The 20804-nt window shown below is 55.9% G+C and overlaps 1 protein-coding gene across 1 annotated transcript in view; it reads left to right on the top strand.

Annotated features, from left to right (window-relative positions):
* EPHA8 (EPH receptor A8) overlaps window positions 1–18405 on the top strand; it is a 74500-nt gene extending 56095 nt beyond the window's left edge. Inside the window, exons 5-16 of the mRNA XM_074975916.1 lie at window positions 279–403; window positions 574–736; window positions 1891–1987; window positions 6007–6074; window positions 6699–6824; window positions 7968–8153; window positions 10432–10493; window positions 10990–11199; window positions 14652–14801; window positions 15631–15821; window positions 16841–16996; window positions 18291–18405. Of these exons, the coding sequence (XP_074832017.1) occupies window positions 279–403; window positions 574–736; window positions 1891–1987; window positions 6007–6074; window positions 6699–6824; window positions 7968–8153; window positions 10432–10493; window positions 10990–11199; window positions 14652–14801; window positions 15631–15821; window positions 16841–16996; window positions 18291–18405 (1649 nt within the window). The remainder of the gene's footprint in view (window positions 1–278; window positions 404–573; window positions 737–1890; window positions 1988–6006; window positions 6075–6698; window positions 6825–7967; window positions 8154–10431; window positions 10494–10989; window positions 11200–14651; window positions 14802–15630; window positions 15822–16840; window positions 16997–18290) is intronic.
* Window positions 18406–20804: the final 2399 nt, after the last annotated feature.

A 20804-nucleotide genomic window follows, 5' to 3' on the forward strand; every position in this document is an offset into this window, starting at 1 on the left:
AGCCCTCGGCCGGTGTGCTTATGTAGGGATTCTGAGGGATCAGCGCTGCGTGGGGCCCCAGCGACTGGACAGCTGTGTCCTACCCTCAGGGGCAGTGCTAGGCAGCTGGGCTCTCCTCTGCCCACGTGCCTGGAGGCCCGAAGCTTGGGGCTATGGCTGGGCTCAGTCTAGGCTCTGGAAGTTCCAGGGCCCCAGAGGCTCGGATTCCCAAGCTGCCGCACGGCTCGCTGTTACGGGGGACAGGCCCCGTTTCTGACGTGCTTTATCTGCGTTCTCAGCCCCATCCCAGGTGATGGTGCTTCGCCAGGAAAGCGCAGGTCAGAACAGCGTCACGCTGCTGTGGCATGAGCCAGACCAGCCCAACGGCGTCATCCTGGAGTACGAAGTCAAGTACTACGAGAAGGTAACAGCCCTTTGCTGGGCCAGGCGCTGCTACCTGGCCAGGCCCGTGAAGACGGGGTTATTGCTTGGGTGGCATTGCTGTTACTAGCCAGCCACACAGAGGAGGTTACTTCTGGGCCCTCCCCAGCCCCTGCAGCGTCTCAGTGAGATCTTTGCCTTGCTCTCCACCAGGACAAGGAAATGCAGAGTTACTCCACGCTGAAGTCCAAAGACACGAGTGTCACCGTGTCTGGGCTCAAGCCTGCAACCCGCTACATCTTCCAGGTTCGGGCCCGGACCTCGGCCGGCTGTGGGAGGTTCAGCCAGATGGTGGAGGTGGAGACAGGCAAAGCGAGTGAGTGCGTGAGAGGGTGAGGTGTGGGGGTTACAGGGCAGCAGCCAGACACACAGCCAGTGGGCAGCTGGCGCAGCATCCACCGCCCAGTCAGAGGGAGGCTGATGGGAGACTAGTACACAGACAGGCTGAGTCAGGCGAGCAGGAGCTCTGCTGGAAGCCAGGCTGGCAGTGCAGGGCACTGACGCGGGTGATGCAGCAGCTGATACCTGGGGTGGCAGTGGGGGGTGGTTGCTTGCGGGCTTGTGGGAAAGCAGGAAGGGCTGGGAGCAGCTCTGGCACAAAGGGGCAGGGGGTGGTGGCTGTGGGATGGGGAGGGAAAGCTGGGGGAGGTTGAGCTCTTGGGTCTGGGACATGACATTGAAGGCGAGGAGGTGGGCAGGAGAGACCCCAGTGGTCCTGCCTTCCCTGCGGAGCTAGCCCAGCTCCTAGCTGAGTGTTGTTCTGAACCCTGCCCGCCAGCCTCTGACCTTTGAGTGGCCATTGGCACCTCCCTAGAATCAGGACATCCACCGGTGCAGGCCCACTGCTGCTGGTATCACTCCACAGGGCCCCGCTCCCACCGCTGTCCCCGCCAGCTTATTCCCGCATCCACAGCCTCCCCCGCTCTCCTTTTCTGTGGACAGAGCCACAGAACTGGGATTGTCTGGCTGTGACCCGGAGGGGAGCTCTCGCAGAGTGTGACTGCTCTTTGGGGGGCAGATGCAGGTGAAATCCTTGCTGCGGGACAGCCCTCCAGGGCTTTTCCACAGTCCTCTGGCGTGCCCAGCGGGACAAATTCTCCCCCAATGTACTGGGAAGGACTCACACAGCGCACCGTGGGTCAAGGCCCCAGAATTGTAGCAACTCGCTGGGGATCGTGGCCCCAGTGAAGACGCAGGATTCCAGATAGCACAAGGAATTGGCAGCCGGCACTGCTGCGTTCTGCACTCACTTGTGGCCCTGCTCCATGCCTCAGTTTCCCCTGTAAAGAGGTCACCACATAGGGGGTCAGGAAACTTAATATCTTTCCCACCAAGACCCTCAGTGGCAGGCGTGGCGATGGGGCAGTTTGTTCTATCTTATGGACTGTAGCTTTACAGCGGGGGGTTAGTGGGTTCCTCACACCTGGCCCACGTGCCCTGAGTTCCCCTTCTGTGATGTTTCTCGTCCAGTAGCTCTCAGGTATGACACCATGACAATCATCTGGATCTGCCTGACCCTGATAACTGGCCTTGTAGTCCTGCTGGTGGTCCTGATCTGCAAGAAGAGGTAGGAGACCCACAGAGGTTACTGCATGCTGAACTCAGAGACGCTATCTCAGCTCTGCACAGAGATGGGGCAAGAAGAGGCTGTGTGAGTTTCACACCTGGGAACTCTGCTCCGTCCAGTCAACGGGGAGTGAAGTGCTTTTGAGAGCAGCAGATGTAGAGGCAGAATGGCAGTGGGCAAACTATGGAAATGCTTTGAGAGACCAGCGTGGTCCTGGCAGCGTTAGATGAGTTGACAAGAGCCGGGCTCCCGGTTACCTAACACAGCAGATGGGGGACCTGGAGCTAAGGTGCCGTAGCCCCGTTGGGAAAGCAGTTGTCTCATAGCACCTTGTACTGTGTCCATGTCAGGCAGGAGGAGTCAAACCACAGGTGGCTTTGGACCAAATCCAGACCACCAGGTGTGCTTGAACTTTTTATTTATTGTATTTATTTCGTATTCTCACTATTGGGAGCCAGTTTGTTACTTTCTCGGGCCTCTGGACCTTGACTGTGCAGCCGTTGGGGTTTTGTTCTCTGCTGCCTGGGTGCGTACTTCTGGTTCCAGATGAGGTGTGTGGTTGACCAGTCAGTTCATATCGCTGAAGTTCTGCTGTTAATATGAGCAGCAACTGATCAATCTGCAGTCGACTTACCTGGCCAACCTCACTGAGTTTCTCCCATCAACCTCCCTTACGCCTCACAATAGTGAAGAGTACAGGGGTCGACTGCCGACCTCTGATAGGTCAATTTTGCGCGTCTCTACCAGGCACGTGAAATCACACCTGAGAAGATCGACCTCGAGTGGGTCAGTCTTCTGGGAAATGTAGACGTGGCCTGAGCCAGCCACCCCTGTTTACCTGGAGCAGGGGAGCTGCTAAGCAGATGCTTATCAGTTAGTCATGTAACCAGATACACTATTTTCTACTTATGAGTGGTAGACCTGTAAGCAAGTTCCTGAGAGGTTTACATCAATAATGTTTTATCACGTGAGCTGGTTTCTGTACCCCTGTCTCTGGTAACAAGGCTGAACCTAAGCTAGAGAATCTAAGCTAGAGAAGCAGCTACAGACAGAAGTGTCAGCGAGATATACTTCCTATCAGTTCCAGTGCAGTCACTGATGGCTCAGCCATACCCTGGCCAGCATGTTGTGTCATCAAGGACTGTGTGACAAATTTCAGAACTGACCCTGGACATGGGATGGTAGCAGGTGCTGCGGACCTTGTCTTGGACAGATGAAAATCCTTCAGCACAATGAGTGTCACAAGATCAAGCTCAGCTACAGAAGCGGGCAGAGAGCATGAGATGAGAACTAATGCTCAGCTGCCTCCCCAGAAAGTTGTCTTGACAGTTAATGAGAGTAAGAGAGAGTTCGAGTGACATTGTTCTGGCACAACAGGTTTCTAAGTCCCGGCTTGACATAGTCCTGGCTGGGATGATTTAGTTGGGGTTGATCCTGCTTTGGGCAGGGGGCTGGACTCGACGAACTCCTGAGGTCCCTTCCAGCCCTAGGATTCTATGATTATTTTTTTAATCCTAAAACCTTTTTCAAGACCACATATAATTTCATCAGCACCACACATAATTAGCATAAGCTAATTGTTACGAGCAAAGAAAGCACCTGAGCTGAAATAAACCAGTGAGGCACAGTGGTCAACTGAGGAGACACAGCCACCTTGCAAGAGGAAGTCAGGAGCATCACAGAACATGAGAACTGGAAGGGACCTCGAGAGGACATCGAGTCCAGTCCCCTGCCTTCATGGCAGGACCAAGCACCACCTAGACCCTCCCTGACATATGTGTGTCTAACCTGCTCTTAAATATCTCCAGGGATGTAGATTCCACAACCTCCTTAGGCAATTTATTTCAGAGTTTAACCACCCTGACAGTTAGGAAGTTTTTCCTAATGTCCAACCTAAACCTTCCTGGCTGCAATTTAAGTCCATTACTTCTTGTCCTATCCTCTGAGGCCAAGGAGAACAATTTTCTTCCTCTTTCTGGTAGCACTTGTTTAGGTATTTGAAAACCACTAATATGTCCTCTCTGTCTTCTCTTTTCCAAACTAAACAAGCCAAATTCTTTTAGTCTTCCCTCATAGCTCATGTTCTCTAGACCTTTAATCATTCTGGTTGCTCTTCTCTGGATTTTCTCTGATTTCTCCACATCCCTCTTGAAATTTGGTGCCCACAACTGGACACAATACTCCAGTTGAGGCTTAATCAGCATAGAGAGGAAGAAATGACTTCTTGTGTTTTGCTCACAACACTCCTGTTAATACCTCCCAGAATCATGTTTGCTTTTTTTTGCAACAGTGTCACAGGGTTGACTCATATTTAGCTTGTGGTCCACAATGATTCTGAGATCCCTTTCTGCATTACTCCTTCGCAGGGAGTCGCTTCTCATTCTGTACTGCAGACCACAAACCATGGTGGTTGCAAAAGAGAACGTGGGGGAAAGTCAGTGTTCTCAGATGACATAGATGTATTTGTCTTACTCTTCCATCAGTGCATTGCTCAGAGCCTAACATATTTAGTGATTATGGAATTCACAGTCCAAGAGAGAGCTGTAGTAGCCATCCATGCTGCTGCAGAGCAGCTCCAGAACATTGAGGCAGGGCTGTATGCATCCATGCGCTCAGGCTGTGATATAGTAACTTCCTGTTTTGGCCTCCTAAGCAGCACTCTGCTGAAAATTCTGCAGGCTGGTTACTCCCCTTCTGCTGGGTAACATCAATGCAGAAGTGCCTGCTGTAACTAACCAGGCAATCAAATTCATGGCTGAATGCTACAGATAATCAAACAGTGTCCCCATGCTACAGCAGCATGGTTGAAATCATGGGCGAGGAATCAGCAAAGGTAGCATATCAAACCCAATGCTCAGCTCCTTTCCATCACTAAAGGAAGGGATATGTAAAATAAGCCAATAGTCAGGTGCTTTGGAGCTAGCTGCCTGTCTGCTGGATCCATAGCACTATGAATGGACATGCATGTACTGTTCCAAAAGCTGTACCAGCCGATGGTACACAGATACTTTGAAGTTAATCAAGGGTAATTCACCTGGTAAACCTATGAGCCAGATTGCCATGAACCACATTCTGGGCATGCCACAAGGATATGGTGTGTTGTAGTAATCTGATAAAATCAGTGTTAGCACTTGCAGATAAAACCATGATGATAAGTAGTGACCTGTATTACTAGTGCTGGGACACTCGGCTGGTGTTGGAATGAGACTTAGAATGATTCCACAATGAAGAGGCTGGTTACAGTTATTACTGTATTCGTAACTTGGCTGTAGAGGCAGTTTCTGATTTGTTGACTGTTTTCCCCATAATCAGAAGTGGAAGCTGTCTCAGATGACAAGTGAGATCCACACTACACCCCCAGCCCTCTGCTTCATGTGCCCCTGTTACTCAAATCCATGTTTTTATTGATTGCCATTGCACCTGCTAAAGATGCGGATTTCATCTATTAGGACTTTTCTGCCTCAGTTTTGTCCGCTCCACATCACGCGAGCTCCTGCTGCTCAGGGGGGTGGCCAACGTGGGAGGATGCAATGTCGATAGTTCAAAATGCTCAACGGTGGCAGCGCCGTTTGGCTGATGTGCATGATGGTTGGTGGGTGGTGGTGTACAGAAGCCCTGCTGTGAAGGGCGACTGGAGGGGCTGCCAGACTACGGTGGTGCTGCAGGCTGTGCAGGGACAAACCCAGAGCAGTGAAGAGCAGATATTCAAGGGGCTGGGTGGGATGGTGTTCTCCAAGCTGCTTGCTCTGGGTGTGGTACACAGGGCAGCCTTATCCCAGCAAGTCGAGAGCTGGGGGTGGCAGTCCACATCTGCAGTGCAGCTGTCGTGTGTCCGATCTCAGCAAGAGGGGCGGGGGCCGTGGCAGTGGCAGGCAGCTCCTGGCCAGCTTTGGGGTGAATCTCAGGTACTGCACCCTGCTCATTGCAACCCTCTCTGGTGACCCCCGGCTGGGCGTGTGAGATGGGAACAGTGGTGCTCTATCGGGACGCTTCCCTTTCCCCTTCTGTCTCCATGACAGACACTGTGGCTACAGCAAGGCTTTCCAGGACTCAGATGAGGAGAAGATGCACTATCAGAATGGCCAGGGTAGGTGCATGGCTGGCCGGGCTCTTGTCTTCAGGGCACCAAGCACATGGAGCCTCCGGTTTCAGCGAGTGTCTGGGGGCTGGCAGCTGCGGGGCACTGGCTGCGTTCATTCTCATCTGACAGTGCTGGGTGCAGAGGCCAGGCTGTGAGCTGTGGGAGGATGGCTGTGGTGTGTCAGTAACTCATGGGTTCCCAGCATGAGGGGAATCTCAGCAGATGGAACTCCCACGCTGGAAGGCTGGGAGCGGGGCAGTGGGAAATGCTGCTAACAGGCCTACATGAGGCAGAAAATCCAAATCTCCATGTAGATGTGTCTGGGGTGAGCTGCTCTCTGCTTCCCAGCAGGGCCTGAATTCTGGACCAGCTACTCCTGGTGATCTGCCTTGTCCCTCTGGGTGTCCAGGCCTTTGAGCTGCTCAGGGCAGGGTTGTGTTCTGAAGGGGAAATTTGGCTTTTGTGGAAGCGGGGTGCCTGAGAACAGGCCCCCTCCGGCTGAGCCATCTCTCCTCTGCATGTGGCCCTGCAGAGTCCACTTGGAATGCTGTTGTGCCTGCATTCCAGCTGCCCCTCTGGCATTGCTCCTGGAACCATCTCACCTTTTCTTTCCCTGCTGGTATCTAACAGTGACTTTCCCCGAGTCAAAGTTCTATGTGGACCAACACACGTACGAGGACCCCAGCCAGGCTGCATACGAGTTCACACGAGAGATCGAGGCCTCCAGGATTAAAATTGAGAAAATCATCGGGTCTGGTGAGTGCCCTGACTCTGTTCACATCGTGCAATTGGAATTTCCTTTGGAAACACATTTCTCCCCCGAGGTTTGTGCAGTTCTCTGGAGAAGTGAGGGACTCAGTAAATTCAGACCATGCTGAGCATTACGATGTTCCTCAGCCAGGGCTTAAGCCATTCTGCAGCCTTCTGAGCACAAAACGCGCATGCAGAATTTCTTCATGTATGGAGTGAACTGTCCCAAGTCAGAAGCTCATCTGGTGTTAATCGGTGACGCTCCGCTGTAGCCAATGGAACCACGACAACTTGCACCAGCTGCAGGTTCCATCTATCCACGTTTGGGTGTCTGCTAAGCTGCCACCTTGGCTTTCACCCCCAGTGTTCACATTTGGACTGAGAAGGTGCTTGAGCCAATTTAGCAAAAATGGTGATTTTTTTTTTTCCCCCGCCTGGAAAGTGATAGCAGCTGAGATGAGGGGCTTGGGAGGCACGTGCACAAGAGAGTGAGCAAGCGGCTGAGATGTCAGCCACTGGTGACACCCAGAGTATGCACAGAACCCGAGCACCTTCCTGCTTGGCTCTTGCACAGAACCAGTCAGGACCTGAGGCTCAGATGGCTTCCAGGGGGCCCAGCCTGGGAGGTGCCAGGAATTCTCACTAAACCAGCCCCTCTCTTCCTCTTTCCTGACACACTGTTGTGAGGGAAGCTGGAAATCCTATAGTAGGACCTGCTTAGCACATCTCAACACCACTGTGCACAAAGGTGGGTAACAAAACCACATCACAAAAAAACACAAGACCCCACAGAAGCTCATCACCTAATAAAGTATTTTGTTAGTCTTTAAGGTGCTACAGGGCTGCTGGTTTGTTTTGTTAGAATACAGGCTAACACGGCCGCCTCTCTGTTACTATTAAAAGTGTGCCTCTGCAGCACAGAGCTAGGCAATGGTTTCCTTAAGGTGAGGCGGTGTTGGGAAATAGAGCCCAGGAGTCCTGACCCCTGGAGCACTGGACCATGCTGCAGCTAGAAGCAGGTCCCCGAGCTGTTGGCTCTGGACAGCAGTTCAGCCTCATGACAGAACAGGGGCTGATCTGCTGGGGTGCCAGACGGCTGCAATGAATTGTGATGCTGAGCCCTCTGCCTTGTCTTTTCTTGCTTTGCAGGAGAATCGGGGGAGGTGTGTTATGGCCACCTGAAAGTGCCGGGGAAGAGGGAGCTTCCCGTGGCCATCAAAGCGCTGAAGGCGGGTTACACGGAGAAGCAGAGGCGGGACTTCCTGAGCGAGGCCAGCATCATGGCGCGGTTCGACCACCCCAACGTTATCCGCCTGGAGGGCGTGGTCACCAGGAGTACGTGGCTGGGTGCAGCAGGCAGGGTGACACCGCACCTGCAGCGCAGTCCCAGGGAGACCCAAGGGGAGCTGATTCACAGCTAAATCACTCAGGAGGTGTCTTCCTCTCCTGAGCCTGGCTGCAGCGAGGTCCCAAGAGGCCAGCCAGCCGCTGCACGATGTATAGCTCATTAAAGGGAGCATTGCCCTTTGCTGGCCTCTTTCACCCCAGAGAGCGCCAGTATAGCAAACCAAAATGCCATCTGCTCTTTGCAGAGATCCCTTTATTCGCCGTCCACAGGCAGTTGCCTGTGGGTTGGAATTGGGCAGCTATGTGACTATTGCAATGCTCTTATTCTCAGGTTCATGGATTTAAGCCCCAGGCTAGGCAGTTCTATTCTTATGACTTTCTCAGCCTAAAAGGTGTTTCCCTTATTTGGCACTGGTGAGGCTAAATCTGGAGCATTGTGTCCTGTTCCAAGCCCCCGCAGTATAGAAAGGATGTGGGCACATTGGAGAGGGTCCAGCAGAAGGCAACGAAGATGATTAGGGGGCTGGAGCACATGTCGTATGAGGAGAGGCTGAGGGATTTGGGCTTATGTAGTTTGCAGAAGAGAAGACTGAGGGATGATTTAATAGCAGCCTTCAACTTCCTGAAGGGGGGCTCTAAAGAGGATGGAGAGAGACTGTTCTCAGTAGTGACAGATGGCAGAACAAGGAGAAATGGTCTGAAGTTACAGAGCGGGAGGTGCAGGTTGGATATTAGGAAAAACTGTTTCACTAGGAGGGTAGTGAAGCACTGGAATGCATTGCCTGGAGAGGTGATAGAATGTCCATCCCTAGAGGTTTTTAGGTCCCAGCCTGAGAAGGCCTTGGCTGGGATGATTTGGTTGGGTTGGCCCTGCTTTAGGCAGAGGACTGGACTTGATGACCTTCTGAGGTCCCTTCCAGCCCTCGGATTCTGGGATTCCATGATTCTACCGAGTTTAGGACAAGAACGGAGGCTCCTGTGTCCAGTGGGAGCTGCAGGGGAGTTCCGGGAGGCGGGGCACAGATGGCCAATATGAAACACGTCCAGAACATGGGGGTAAACATCTCCTGGGTGGAGTCTCCCACTGGTTCCCAACAGAGACAGCTGCTAGGCGTGGCACCCAGAGACAGTCCTACCAAAGGAACATGGAGATAGCTATGTTGTGGTTCCTAGAGCGCCCCTGCTCAGGGCTGGATGGGCACTGACAGGCGGCAGTGTATGGCTGATGTTTGCCTGACACAGCCCTGGCTGTTCCTGGTCGGAGGGTGTCATTGCACCAGGATGTGCACAGAGCGCTGAATTCCTGGCATCTGAGGAAGAAGTGTTTTGGGATTGCTGCTGGCCAGGAGGCTCAGGGACCCAGGCTGAAGTCTGCCCGTGAGCCAAGGGCTCTGCTGCTACAGTCAAGCGCTAGGAGCCAGCTCCTCAGCCCAGCAGCATCTGCTCCTTTTGATATTTCAAATTCGCCTGTAGCGAGGGAGACGCTTGTCACTGGCGGGACCAGGGCTTCTCTCCTTCCCCTCCAACTTCATTGGAGAAACGAAGTGTTCACTCCTGGCTGCAGCTCAAACCATGGGTAGGCGAAGGCTTTACTTGCGGCTTTCCCAATCCTTCGGTCGAGGGAGGTAAAATGGGATGTCAATGGGGTCCTTTGCAGGAGAGCGGTAATGTAATGGCTCCCCCTCCACTGCTTCACTCTGCCCCTCCACGCCCGAGATCGGAGTTAGCGGATGAGGGTAAGCACTACACGTTAGCCTGCATTTAAAGGCCACACAATGTGGAATTGTAATGCGAAGTCTTAGTTTTAAAAGGCACATTGAAATGCAAAGTATTATGGTAATGGGATGCAAATTTCATTTCGCCAATGAAACCGACTTGGCAACATCCAGGGTGCCTGGAGTGACCCACTGCATCAGAGGTGGCAGTGCAAGTGGAATGCATAGCGTGCGTAGGATACACAAGCGCAAGTAGGGCGGGTGTGTGCAAATAGTGTGCTAGTGCCAGTTAGATGCACGAGTTGGAGGTGCGAGGGCATGTGGCACGCTAGTGTGCAAATTGACTGTGTCACTGCACAAGTTGGATGTGTGGGTGTGAGTTGGACGCTTTCATGCTGTGTTCACACAATGGGGTTTTTCACATGTGGGACCTCACCAGCTCTTTGCAGGGCTGTGGGAATACCGTGCATCCCTCCTTGCACCAGGCAGGCCCTGGGACTCCCAGGGGAAGGTGACTTCTCTATTAACTTGACCTCTCTTGTCTCCTGCAGGCAAATTGGTAATGATTGTGACAGAATACATGGAGAACGGCTCACTAGATTCCTTTCTCCGGGTAATCAGCTCCTCTGTGTTTTTATTCATTGCACGTTCCTCTGGGCTGGGCGGCTGATGAGGGAGAAGAACAGGCTGATCCACACTCTTCAGCCTCGTGACTAGTGTGAGCACTAAGGAAAAGGTGCCAGCTCAGAGAGAACAGTAGCTCCAAGGCATCCGAACTTGCCCTCCTGAGGAGCACCCTGGTGCTAGAGGCAGGACTCCTGGTGGCTCTTGGTGCACAGGACAGTGTGATGCAAAGAGCAGAGGGTGGTAGGTTGGAGGTGACCAGAGTACTACCTCTCCTGCTTGTCCTCTGGCTTGCCCCAAGAGGTGTCTGGGTTTGGTCCCCAAGTGAGGACAGGGGGCATTACAGGTTGCAACAGCTGAGCTGAGTGCATGTAGCTTAATGAGGCCTTGCAGAGCCCAGAGGTCCCAGGAAAGTGACACACGATCGGCGCTTGTCAGGGGCCAGTGAGAGGCCAGGACTAGAGACTGGGTTGTTCTTTCTCCAGAAACACGATGGCCAGTTCACCATCATCCAGCTGGTGGGCATGCTGAGGGGCATCGGCGCCGGCATGAGATATCTGTCCGGTCTGGGCTACGTGCACCGGGACCTGGCCGCCCGCAATGTTCTTGTCAACAGCAACCTGGTCTGCAAGGTGTCTGACTTTGGCCTGTCGCGAATCCTGGAGGACGATCCGGATGCTGCATACACCACCACGGTACGTCCTGCGCCTCCCCGCCTGGCAGGCAAGGCCACTGCTGCTGTTACAACTCTGTTCCTCTGGGCTGATTGGTGAAGGTCAGCGCTCCTTCCAGGCAACCTCCCGGGAGATAAATCTGACAGTCTGAAGTCAAGGGATGGAGCGCTGGGGTGGGAAGCCCAGCCTTATCTTGACCTCTGTGGCCCATTGTACACTATTGGACAACCCATCATATAAAACAAACTCATCTCTTCCCAGCCATACACGGAGGGAGTTACAGCAGTGATTGTTCCCAGCCTGCTCTCAGATACAGTCCACACAATATCCTGTCCCACATCGTCTCTCCTGTGGAGGGATAAAATCAAACGTTCTCTGCAGCTGCGCTGCTCCTGGGTTTCCTCCTGCCTCAGGGCTGCTCAGACCCTCCACTCGCTGTGTAAGCTCCTCCCCTCTCCCTTGGAACCGAGCGGGGTAACAACTTCCCTCTCTCGGGGCTTGGCTACACGGCTTTCGGGGGGGGGATGGGGTTTGGTGGGAAAAAACCTTTTCCCCGAGGTGGGAGGGGATGACCCTGATGTCCACAGATTGTTTCTTTTCTGGAATAACGGAGCATTTAACTCGAAATAGTGTCAGAGGGGTGGCTGTGTTAGGCTGTATCTTCGGGAACAACGAGAGGTCCTGTGGCACCTTACGGACTAACAGATATTTTAGAGCATAAGCTTTCGTGGGCAAAGACCCGCTTCGTCAGATGCATCTGTAAGGTGCCACAGGACTTCTTGTTGTTCTCTAACCCAAAATAGTAACTCCACCAAAATGGATGAATGTTGCCGACAATCCCCCCACCCTCTCTTCCAGTTTCCAAATGGACTCAGGGGTACCAAGCAGAGAGAATGACAGGGAGGCTGCTCATCATTGCTCTTAGTTTGAAATTTGGGCCTCCACTGTGAACGCTCATTTCAGAAATAACTTACGTCAGTCTTAGAAGAGGTGCTACACGGTTTCAAGTGACCGAGTCTCGCTGCCAAGGAAGGCCTGGCCCCCTCATGGATGCTCCCTCAGTTTCTGTTTCTGGAGTTACTTTTCACACACCCCTCCCCTTTGTTTCTGAGGTGCTCTCACACCTCCCTGCTCTGCAGCAGGCCTTCGACGCTCCGCCGGAGCAACGCTCCTGAGCTCGAGACAGACCTTTCGCCTGTCCCAGGAAATTCTGTGGCTACAGAAAACCACTAACCATCACCGCTTCCGCACTCTGGCCTACGTTTCTGAGGGAAATGTTGGTAGCTTGCCAGACCACAAACTCAACATAAACGCTCTGAGGACGAGCCAGAGCAGACCCACGGCACAGAGATCTGCCAAAGCAGCTGTAATGCTGGGGATGGGGACCAGCCCTTAGCACAGCTCTCACCCGGATCCACACCCCTTCCCAGCCCTGCTGGGTGTGAGAGGAGCCCATCCCCACTCTAGGGCGCCACAGGGAGCAGGAGCCCATTACTTCTTGACCTGGGACGGGAGAGAGTCCCCATCCCACCCCCTTGTCCTGCAGCTGTGGGAAATGGGATCGAAGTCTGTGTGGCAGTAATGGAGGTTGAGGGTTTCTAGTCCTGCTGGTGTCGTCTGGTTGGGGGTGGGTTGGTTAACAGATCTACAGCACAGAATCTGCTTTTCCTTTGAAAGAAAATCCAGGAAACTACAGACAAAAACAATGTTAAATGAACCCAGTTTAGTGAGACGAGGTGGAGGAAGTACAATCTATTATTGGGTCCACACGTCTTTTACCTCATCTCCCTAATACCCTTGGGCCAGCACAGCTACAGCAACACTGCAAACATAATGTAGATCCATTGTTTTTAAGCAGGGGTGTGCAGCCCCCAGGGGTACAGAGAGCTCATCCAGGGGGTACAGCTGCTCATCCAGATATTTACACACCTCCAGTGTCTAATAATTTCTGGGCTTGTTCTCCACGCTGGGCTTACGTGTGGCCACCCTGTAGCAGGGTACGCGACGCCCTCAGGGCAGAGGCTGAGTTTCTCAGTGAGGTGGAGAAGAAGGGGCTCAGAGTCTAGGCTTTGGGGAGTCAGCCTGAGCTACTGTCTGTCTCACTGTCGTCTGTAGCTCCAGCTCTCTGGGCCACCTGCAGACGGAGGCCTTCTAGCAGCCAGGCTAATCTTCCAGGTGCTTTTGGGTTCAGTCCTGCACACAAGCAAAACAATTAGTACTTGGTCTGGGTGACCCAATGAGATTGTCCTGCCACTAGGCCTGAGCTGGTCATTGGCCCTTAGCGCTCCCACCCGCCCCATGTCTCGGTGCTCTAGGTAGACGAGGGCACGCTTTGCCTCCATGGGCATTTGCTACCAGAGTTACTCCACTCGCCTTTGCGTCGGTGGGTGCTCGGGGTGGGCGAACATCTGGCCTTGAGCCTGAGGCAGGGGCAAGAAATTGAATTTAAACTTCCTCTGCTTCGCCAGGCTGAGGTCAGGTTGGTTGCCTTTGAAATGAGCAGGTTTGCTCAGCAGCAAACACTGCCGGTAGGAGCCAAAGCCCAGTTCTCGTGGTGCCACTACCAACTGCTCCAGCGTCCTGCGAGGACAGCAGGGCTGAATCTCCACGGGCAAAGCCAGAACTAATCGCTCACGCTGGGGTGCACCTGCATAGCCTGGCTCAGGGCTCAGCCTGTCTTCCATCTACCCCTGCTCGGAGCTCGGGTGGCTGACGTGATGGTGACGTGCCAGGCCCTGCCTACACTAGAGCACCTGCTATTGCTCTGGTGGTGAATAACGGGCCCCTCTTTACCATACCAAGAAGGCCCGGGAGAGGACGGAGGTGCTAACCATTCAGAGGAGGGAGGGATTCGCTGTTAGATGACCTCCCTGGCCCAGCACAGGGAAGGAAATCCATTAGCATTGCAGCCCTGCGTACTCCCGGGGCCAGCCACCAAACCAGAAAGCTTCCCCATGTTTTCAGGGGGTGGGGTTGGAGCTGCCTGTCCGCAGTTCCGTCTCAGTAGCGCCACCGGCAACGCTGCACTGGGAAGTGCCCCCTCTTGGGGTCCATTGGCTCTGAGGGCGGCTGTAGTTCGAGCGAGGGATGTGTGTTCCTAGCGGAGTGGGTCAGCCCCTCAGCACCCCCGGTGCTTGGGGCCTGTTAGCACTCAAAGAACAGAGAGCCCTTCCTCAGGGAACTGGGCTGAGCAGGATAAGGCCTGGGAGCATCTTGTTGAGAGAGCTGGGCAGGTTATGCCCTCTCAGTGGTGGCTGAGAGCCCAAAGGGTTCGAGATGGCAGGTCCCAGTGACAGCCTGGCCATACTGGTGGCCACAGAGAAGCAAGGGAAGGCTCTGGGAGACGTTCCCCTTGCATGCCTGAGCCCAGGTCCTATGCCCGGGCAGTGAAACCCACCTCTGGCTCTCTGCAATAACCGCTGCATGGCCTTGCCGCTCCTTGTCCTGGAGTGTATCCCTGTGTTCTCTTCCAGGGGGGGAAGATCCCCATTCGCTGGACGGCGCCCGAGGCCATAGTGTACCGCACCTTCTCCTCGGCCAGCGACGTGTGGAGTTACGGTATCGTCATGTGGGAGGTGCTGGCCTACGGGGAACGGCCCTACTGGAACATGACCAACAGGGATGTAAGTGAGATGACCCTCCCTCCCTGGCCTGCAGGCCGACCCTCCCTCCCTGGCCTGCAGGCCGCCCCTCCCATTAACGGAGAGCTGGGAGGGAGGCAAGGACGCCGTTTCGGAAGGACAGAGGGGGCAGCGGCCATGCGTGCTGGGCTGCTGGGTGCTCCTTTGCCCGTTCCCCTGACTATCCATCCGGCCGGGGGGGAGGCAGGGGAGTGCTTCACACTCCTCTGAAACGGCACGCTGGGGTGGAGGCCACTGGGGAATGAAGTCCAATGCCAGAGTGCAGTTCTCCGGGCCAAGGACATTGCTGCCTCCCCACGTTAATGGCCTCTGTCAGCGATGCAGCTTGAGACATTCTGCCGGCTGGGACGGGCAATGCTGGGGCTGCGACGCCGCACTCAGCTGAGCACAGGGGGATTGTCAGAGGTCCGCTTTGTGACCCTTCTTTCTGCACCGTGCGCCTCTCCATCCCGGGGGCAGGTTATCGGTGTTCCACCAGGCCTGTGTCTTACTGGGCGTCCCCGCCCCCTGCGTGTCATTGGGCGTCCCCGCCCCCTGCGTGTTATTTATGTGCTGTAGGTGGGGTTAAGCTGTGGAGATGGAAAAGACAAGGGAAGGGAGGGGAGTGGGGCAGGTGAGGGGGTGGCATACAGGGCCAGGCAGCCCGGGGTTTGGGGTGTGCAGCGTGAAAGCTCCAGAGAACAGGTACACGCTACCATTATTGTCCACCAGTCACTGCTAGAGCTGCTCCCGCAGCGGCTCTGCCAACGATAGCGTGTGGCTGGCGCCGCAGAAGAGCAGTGCGCTCACCACGAGCCAACCTCTCTTCCAGGTCATTAGCTCGGTGGAGGAGGGCTACCGCCTGCCTGCCCCCATGGGCTGCCCTACAGCCTTGCACCAGCTCATGCTGGACTGCTGGCAGAAGGACCGCTGTGCACGGCCACGCTTCTCCCAGATCGTCAGCATCCTGGACAAGCTCATCCGCAACCCTGAGAACCTCAAGTGCACAGCCACAGTGAACCGGTAAGGCTGGCCGCAGCCCAGGTCAGCAGACACAGCTGGCCACAGCCCCAGTGACCTAGGAAGGCTGGCCACAGTTTTGGTGGGCTGAGAAGGCCAGTCATAGGCCTGATGCACTGATATAGTTGGCCACAACCAGAGAGAGCCACTTAGAGTTCCTAGCACCCCCTGCGCATGGCCAACATGAGCCAGAGAGACTCCACCCCCAGCACCAGCCAGTGCATTGTAGCTCCCCTCCATGGAGATGAGCCACAACTCTGTCCTTCTGCCTCTCCTTCCCCCTCTGTGGCTGTCACCCTGAGCACCCCTCCCCCACCCAGAAGAACCCCAAATACCACCCCCCCACTTTGCTGGCCAGAAGCTCCCATGACCACCTGCCTGGAGGAGTCCTGGCCCAGCCCAGCTGCAGTTGTTCTGTGCGTCCCTCCCTGGACCTCCAGCCATCCCGGGGAAAGCGTCGCTTGTAGTGGATCCAAAAGAAGCTTTGTGCCCCAGGCAGGTTCTGGAGTGGCTGAGGAAGCAGCATTTGCTACGTAGCTTCCTGGGTTTATCTGTTAATCTCCCTGGAGACGGGGAGGTTGCTGAGGCACCCAGGAAGCTAAGGAGCCTCCTCAGCCCCCCAGAACCTACTTGTCCACTCTGACTGTGAGACAGTCACAGACCGAGTCAAGCCCAGGCTCCAACCTGGCACCGGCCACAGCAGGCACTCACCTGCTACGGCACTGCACAGCGCTGGCTGGACCAGAGCCCCAGCGAGCTGCTAGGGCGGCCCACAGCCATACTAAGCCACAAGAGCATCCCGGCCACAGTGGGGCTCGTGGCGTCACTGCGTCCATGGCCACAGGCAGCCGGGAAGAGAGGTCCGGATCTGCAGGATGGTAGAACAATGGTGGGGCACCAGGTGGCTGTCCTAGCTGCACAGCTTGGGCCATGGCTGCTTTTTAGTTACCCTCACTCCACTCATGGCCCACCCCAGCCCACCTCCTCCGTGCTAAGTGTATATCCTTCCTCTTGCCTCATAGGTTCACCCAGACCCCCTTGGACAGGGGCTTCTTCGACTTCACGAGCTGCTTTACGGTGGAGGACTGGCTGGAGTCCATCAAGCTGGGGCGCTACAGGGAGAACTTTGCGGTGGCTGGATATTCCTCACTGGGGATGGTGATGCAGATGAACATTGAGTGAGTACGAAGGGGGAGAAGGGGCTGAGGTAGGGCTGCATGTGCAGCACCACCCAACGCCCTCTGCCACCCTCCCAGTGGGGGCTGCGTTTGGCCGAGGCCGCGCCTGGAGGGGAGACCCAAGTACCGCAGGAAGTGGTGTTGGTGCATCTCTCCATGGTGTCTTCTGTAGGAGCCAGTTCTGAGGCAGTGCTCCTAGGCGGTGCTGAGCTCTGGGTGGGCATGCACGCGTGCATGGGGCTCGGGGGGGGGGCGCCCCTGTGTGCATGCATAGGGCTGTGTGTTTGTGCACATTGAGCTGTGTGTTGATGCATGCCTAGAGCTCCGTGCGTGTGTGTGTGCATGCGTAGGGTTGTGCGTGCATATCCAACAGGCTCCGGGGGTGTACATGCATGTGCATTGGACTGGGTCCATGCTCACATGCACAGAGCTGTGTGTGTAAGCACACCTGAGTGGGTGTGTGCACAGAGTTCTTTGTGCATGCGTGTGCATAGGGCTGTGTGTGTGCATGTGCACACGTGGGAGTGTGTGTATGGACACACCTCGGGGCCGTGAGTGCATGTGTGTGGGGTTGTGTATGCGCACACATGTGCACAGGGCTGTGTGTGTGCATGCATGTGTAGGACTGTGTGTATGGGCACACCTTCGGGCCATGAGTGCATGTGTGTGGGGTTGTGTATGCACATGCGTGTGCATAGGGCTGTGTGCGTGCGTGCGCGTGTGTGTGTGTGTGTGGACACACCTTCGGGTACTGTGCATGCAGCCATGTGCATAGGACTGTGTGTGTGCACGTGTGTGTGTGCATGTGTAAGGCTGTGTGTGTCTGTCGAGATGGTTGCGCACCCCAGGCTTGGATGGGAGGCTGCACAGTGGACACTCAGCCACTGTCAGCCAAATTGCCTGGGTGGTCACAGCAGGGCTGCGGAATGTGGGGGGCTCTTTGGAGTTCCAGGGACATGAGAGAAGCTGCTGCGTGGGGCGGGCTTTTTGTCCGTCCGTCCGTCCGTCCGGGCGTGGGTCTGACGGGCTCGTCTGGGAACAGCTCACTCAAGCAGAGCCCAGTTTTAGAACCTCGCTCTTGCCAGCCCTTGGCCTGTCGGCAACCATTTCCCCTCCGCTTGTGCCTCCCTCCAGGGACGGCGCAGGGTCCGTGGCACTGCCAGTCGCTCCTGAGAAGAGCGGGCAGGCGAGTACAGCTGAGCCAGCGGAGGGGCAGCCTCAGGCCCGGCTGGCAGCACAGGTGGGGGAGGCCGTCTGGGGAGCCGTGGGTCTGACGTTGCCTTCGTTTCCACAGTGACGTTCGGAGCCTGGGGGTCACCCTGGTGGGGCACCAGAAGAAGATCCTGAGCAGCATCCAGATCATGAGGTCTCAGCTGCTGAACGCCAGCAGCCCCAGGCGCCACCTCTAATCCTCAGCTCCCCAGACCCAGCAGCCTGCCTGGGAAGCCAGAGACGAGCGGAGCCTCTGTGGCTTTCTCCTGCCTCGCTGGGCTCTGCCCTCCCCAGGGAGAGCAGAAGCACTTTCCAGTTGCGTTGCTGAGTCCTCCACAGCCTCCAGCGCAGGGCAGGGCACTTGGTTTTCTCCCCTCTGTGTCCCTGAGGGGCTGGCTTCTCCCCTGGCCACACCAGGGGCTATGTCAGAGAAGGTGCCCACACTGTTGGGCTGCTCCAGCAAGCCAGCCACAGGGGCGCGCTGCCCAGGCTGGGTCCCGAGCTGCTCTCCAAATGGGATTGCACTGACTGAAAGTGACGGCAGCTGCTAACTGTGTCTGAGTTGCTCTATTGCCTGGACGCTGGGTGTGATCTCTGAGCCTGGCATGGCTGGCAGAGCAGAGCGCCTGCTCCCACCACCCCATGATGGTGGCCTGCTCTACCCAGGACCTGCAGAACAGTCCCTTCCTCACCTCTGCCTCCCCACCAACCCGAGGGGCTATGGATGGCATTGCCACTGCTCCAGGAGGGTCAGGCCACAGGAGACTGAAAACCAGACAGTCCTGGACCTTCCGGCAGCAAGTTCTGCTGGTGCTGGGAGTGGAAGGACCTCCCTGGAGCTCGGGAGAGGGAACCTGGAGGGCTGGCACGTGCTGTCGAAGGAGAACCCAGAACCAGGTGGAGGTCACCAGCCTAACTAGCACAGGCCGAGGCGAGGGGAAGTGGCTTACAGCCACACGCTCAGGTTTGCCCTGTGGCTACAAAGATGCCGTGACTCTTTGCCAGGCTTGTGCCGTACCAGGCGTCATGGCCTCTGCCCATCGCATCTTCATCCGGGACCGAGGCGGGGGCTGCCCAGCCTCTCCTGGAGAGTCACCAGCAGTGGTACCGCTTCCAGGAGCAGGCCCAGCTGTGAGCATACGATGCTCAGCCTGAGGTGCTGCTCAGCTGTCAGCTGTTGGCTGCCCAGTCGGTGGCAGCTTCTCTGGGCCACCCTATGGGAGATGCGACGGCCCCCTCCCCGGCCCCCCACTGGCACACGCACCCCTGGTGTGAGGGGGGCTTTGGAAGGCAGCCAGCTAGTGCACCAGCCACTCTGAGCCAGCCCCAGAGGCAGAAGCACGCTTGAAGGAGGCCGGCCGGGGCAGGCCTGTGAGGGAAGCAGCCCTGTCACCCCCTCTGTAAATATGATTTTCTGCTGTGTTCAAAGCCGGTTTGTGGCATCTCCCTTTAGACATTTACAAACGGTCTGAAAGCACAGAAATCCCAGCCGAGGGCTGGTCGCGCTGCCAAGTCCTCCAGGCGCACGTCGTCAGGGCTGCTGGTCCGAGAGCCGCACCGGCCCGCTGGCGAGGCCAGAGTCTGCTCTCCATCCCGCCAGGTTCCTCTGGATTCACACCAGCACCTGTGACAACGGATTATGGCCTAAGGTCACCTCCTTCCAGCAGCCACGGACGAGCAGGAGACTGTTGGGACGTGGGGGGAGGGGGTAAAGCCATTTTCCAGTCTGCAATAATCCTGTGTAAGCTGAGCCCGCCGGGCTGGGTTTAGTTTTCGATCCAGAGCCATCTCACTGTACCTCTTCCTATGGAAGATCTTCCTCTGAGGGCTGGATGCAGCATGTGGGTCTATTTACATTCCACCCTCTGGGTGCTCAGACCTCTCCCGAGCCCAGGCAGGGCTCAGTCAGCAAACGATGGGGTCTGAGTGCTCAGACCTTTATGCAGCAGCTCTTCTTGCAGCACAAGGGATGCCCAGAGCGGGGAGTGTGGGCTGGCCCTTACCCACCCTGTTGCACATGGGAGGTAAAAGGCCAGGTGGGTTCTGGACACATCCTGGTTCCCAGCAGGAAGACAGTTGCTGGATGGGTCCTGGTACCCACAGACAGGGGAGGGGGTTGCTAGACAATCCCAACCCCTGGGGCTGGGAATTGCTGGACAGACCTTGGTGATGGAGGGCGAGTTGCTGTCAAGGGCATGGTCCACAGCAGAGGAATGTTGCTAGATGGCCCAGGCCTCTCTCTTCCTTGTCTTTGTTTTATGGTCGGAGTCTGCACCTCTTGCAGGACAATAAAACTCTTCCCATTGCCCGTTCCGCTGTCTCTTATTGACAAAGGCGTTGTGCAGCGTTGCTGTCGCTGGGCACCCAGTGCTGCGGGATCCCAGGCTGTTCCTGCCATCCCTTCTGGCAGACCCAAGGCAGCCCAACCCTTCTCTAGCCCCACCCGGTGCTGCAGTGTTATCGTACGTGAGTGCCTGTGGGCAGCTCCCCTGCTGAGTGAGGGTGCTGGAGTGAGCTGAGAAATGTGACGTGGCAAAATTGGCATGAGTTAGAGAGAGAGAGAGAGTGTGTGTGTGTGTGCGTGTGCGTGCGCATG

This window comes from Carettochelys insculpta, chromosome 23 (assembly GCF_033958435.1).
Source record: "Carettochelys insculpta isolate YL-2023 chromosome 23, ASM3395843v1, whole genome shotgun sequence".
NCBI lineage: Eukaryota > Metazoa > Chordata > Testudines > Carettochelyidae > Carettochelys > Carettochelys insculpta.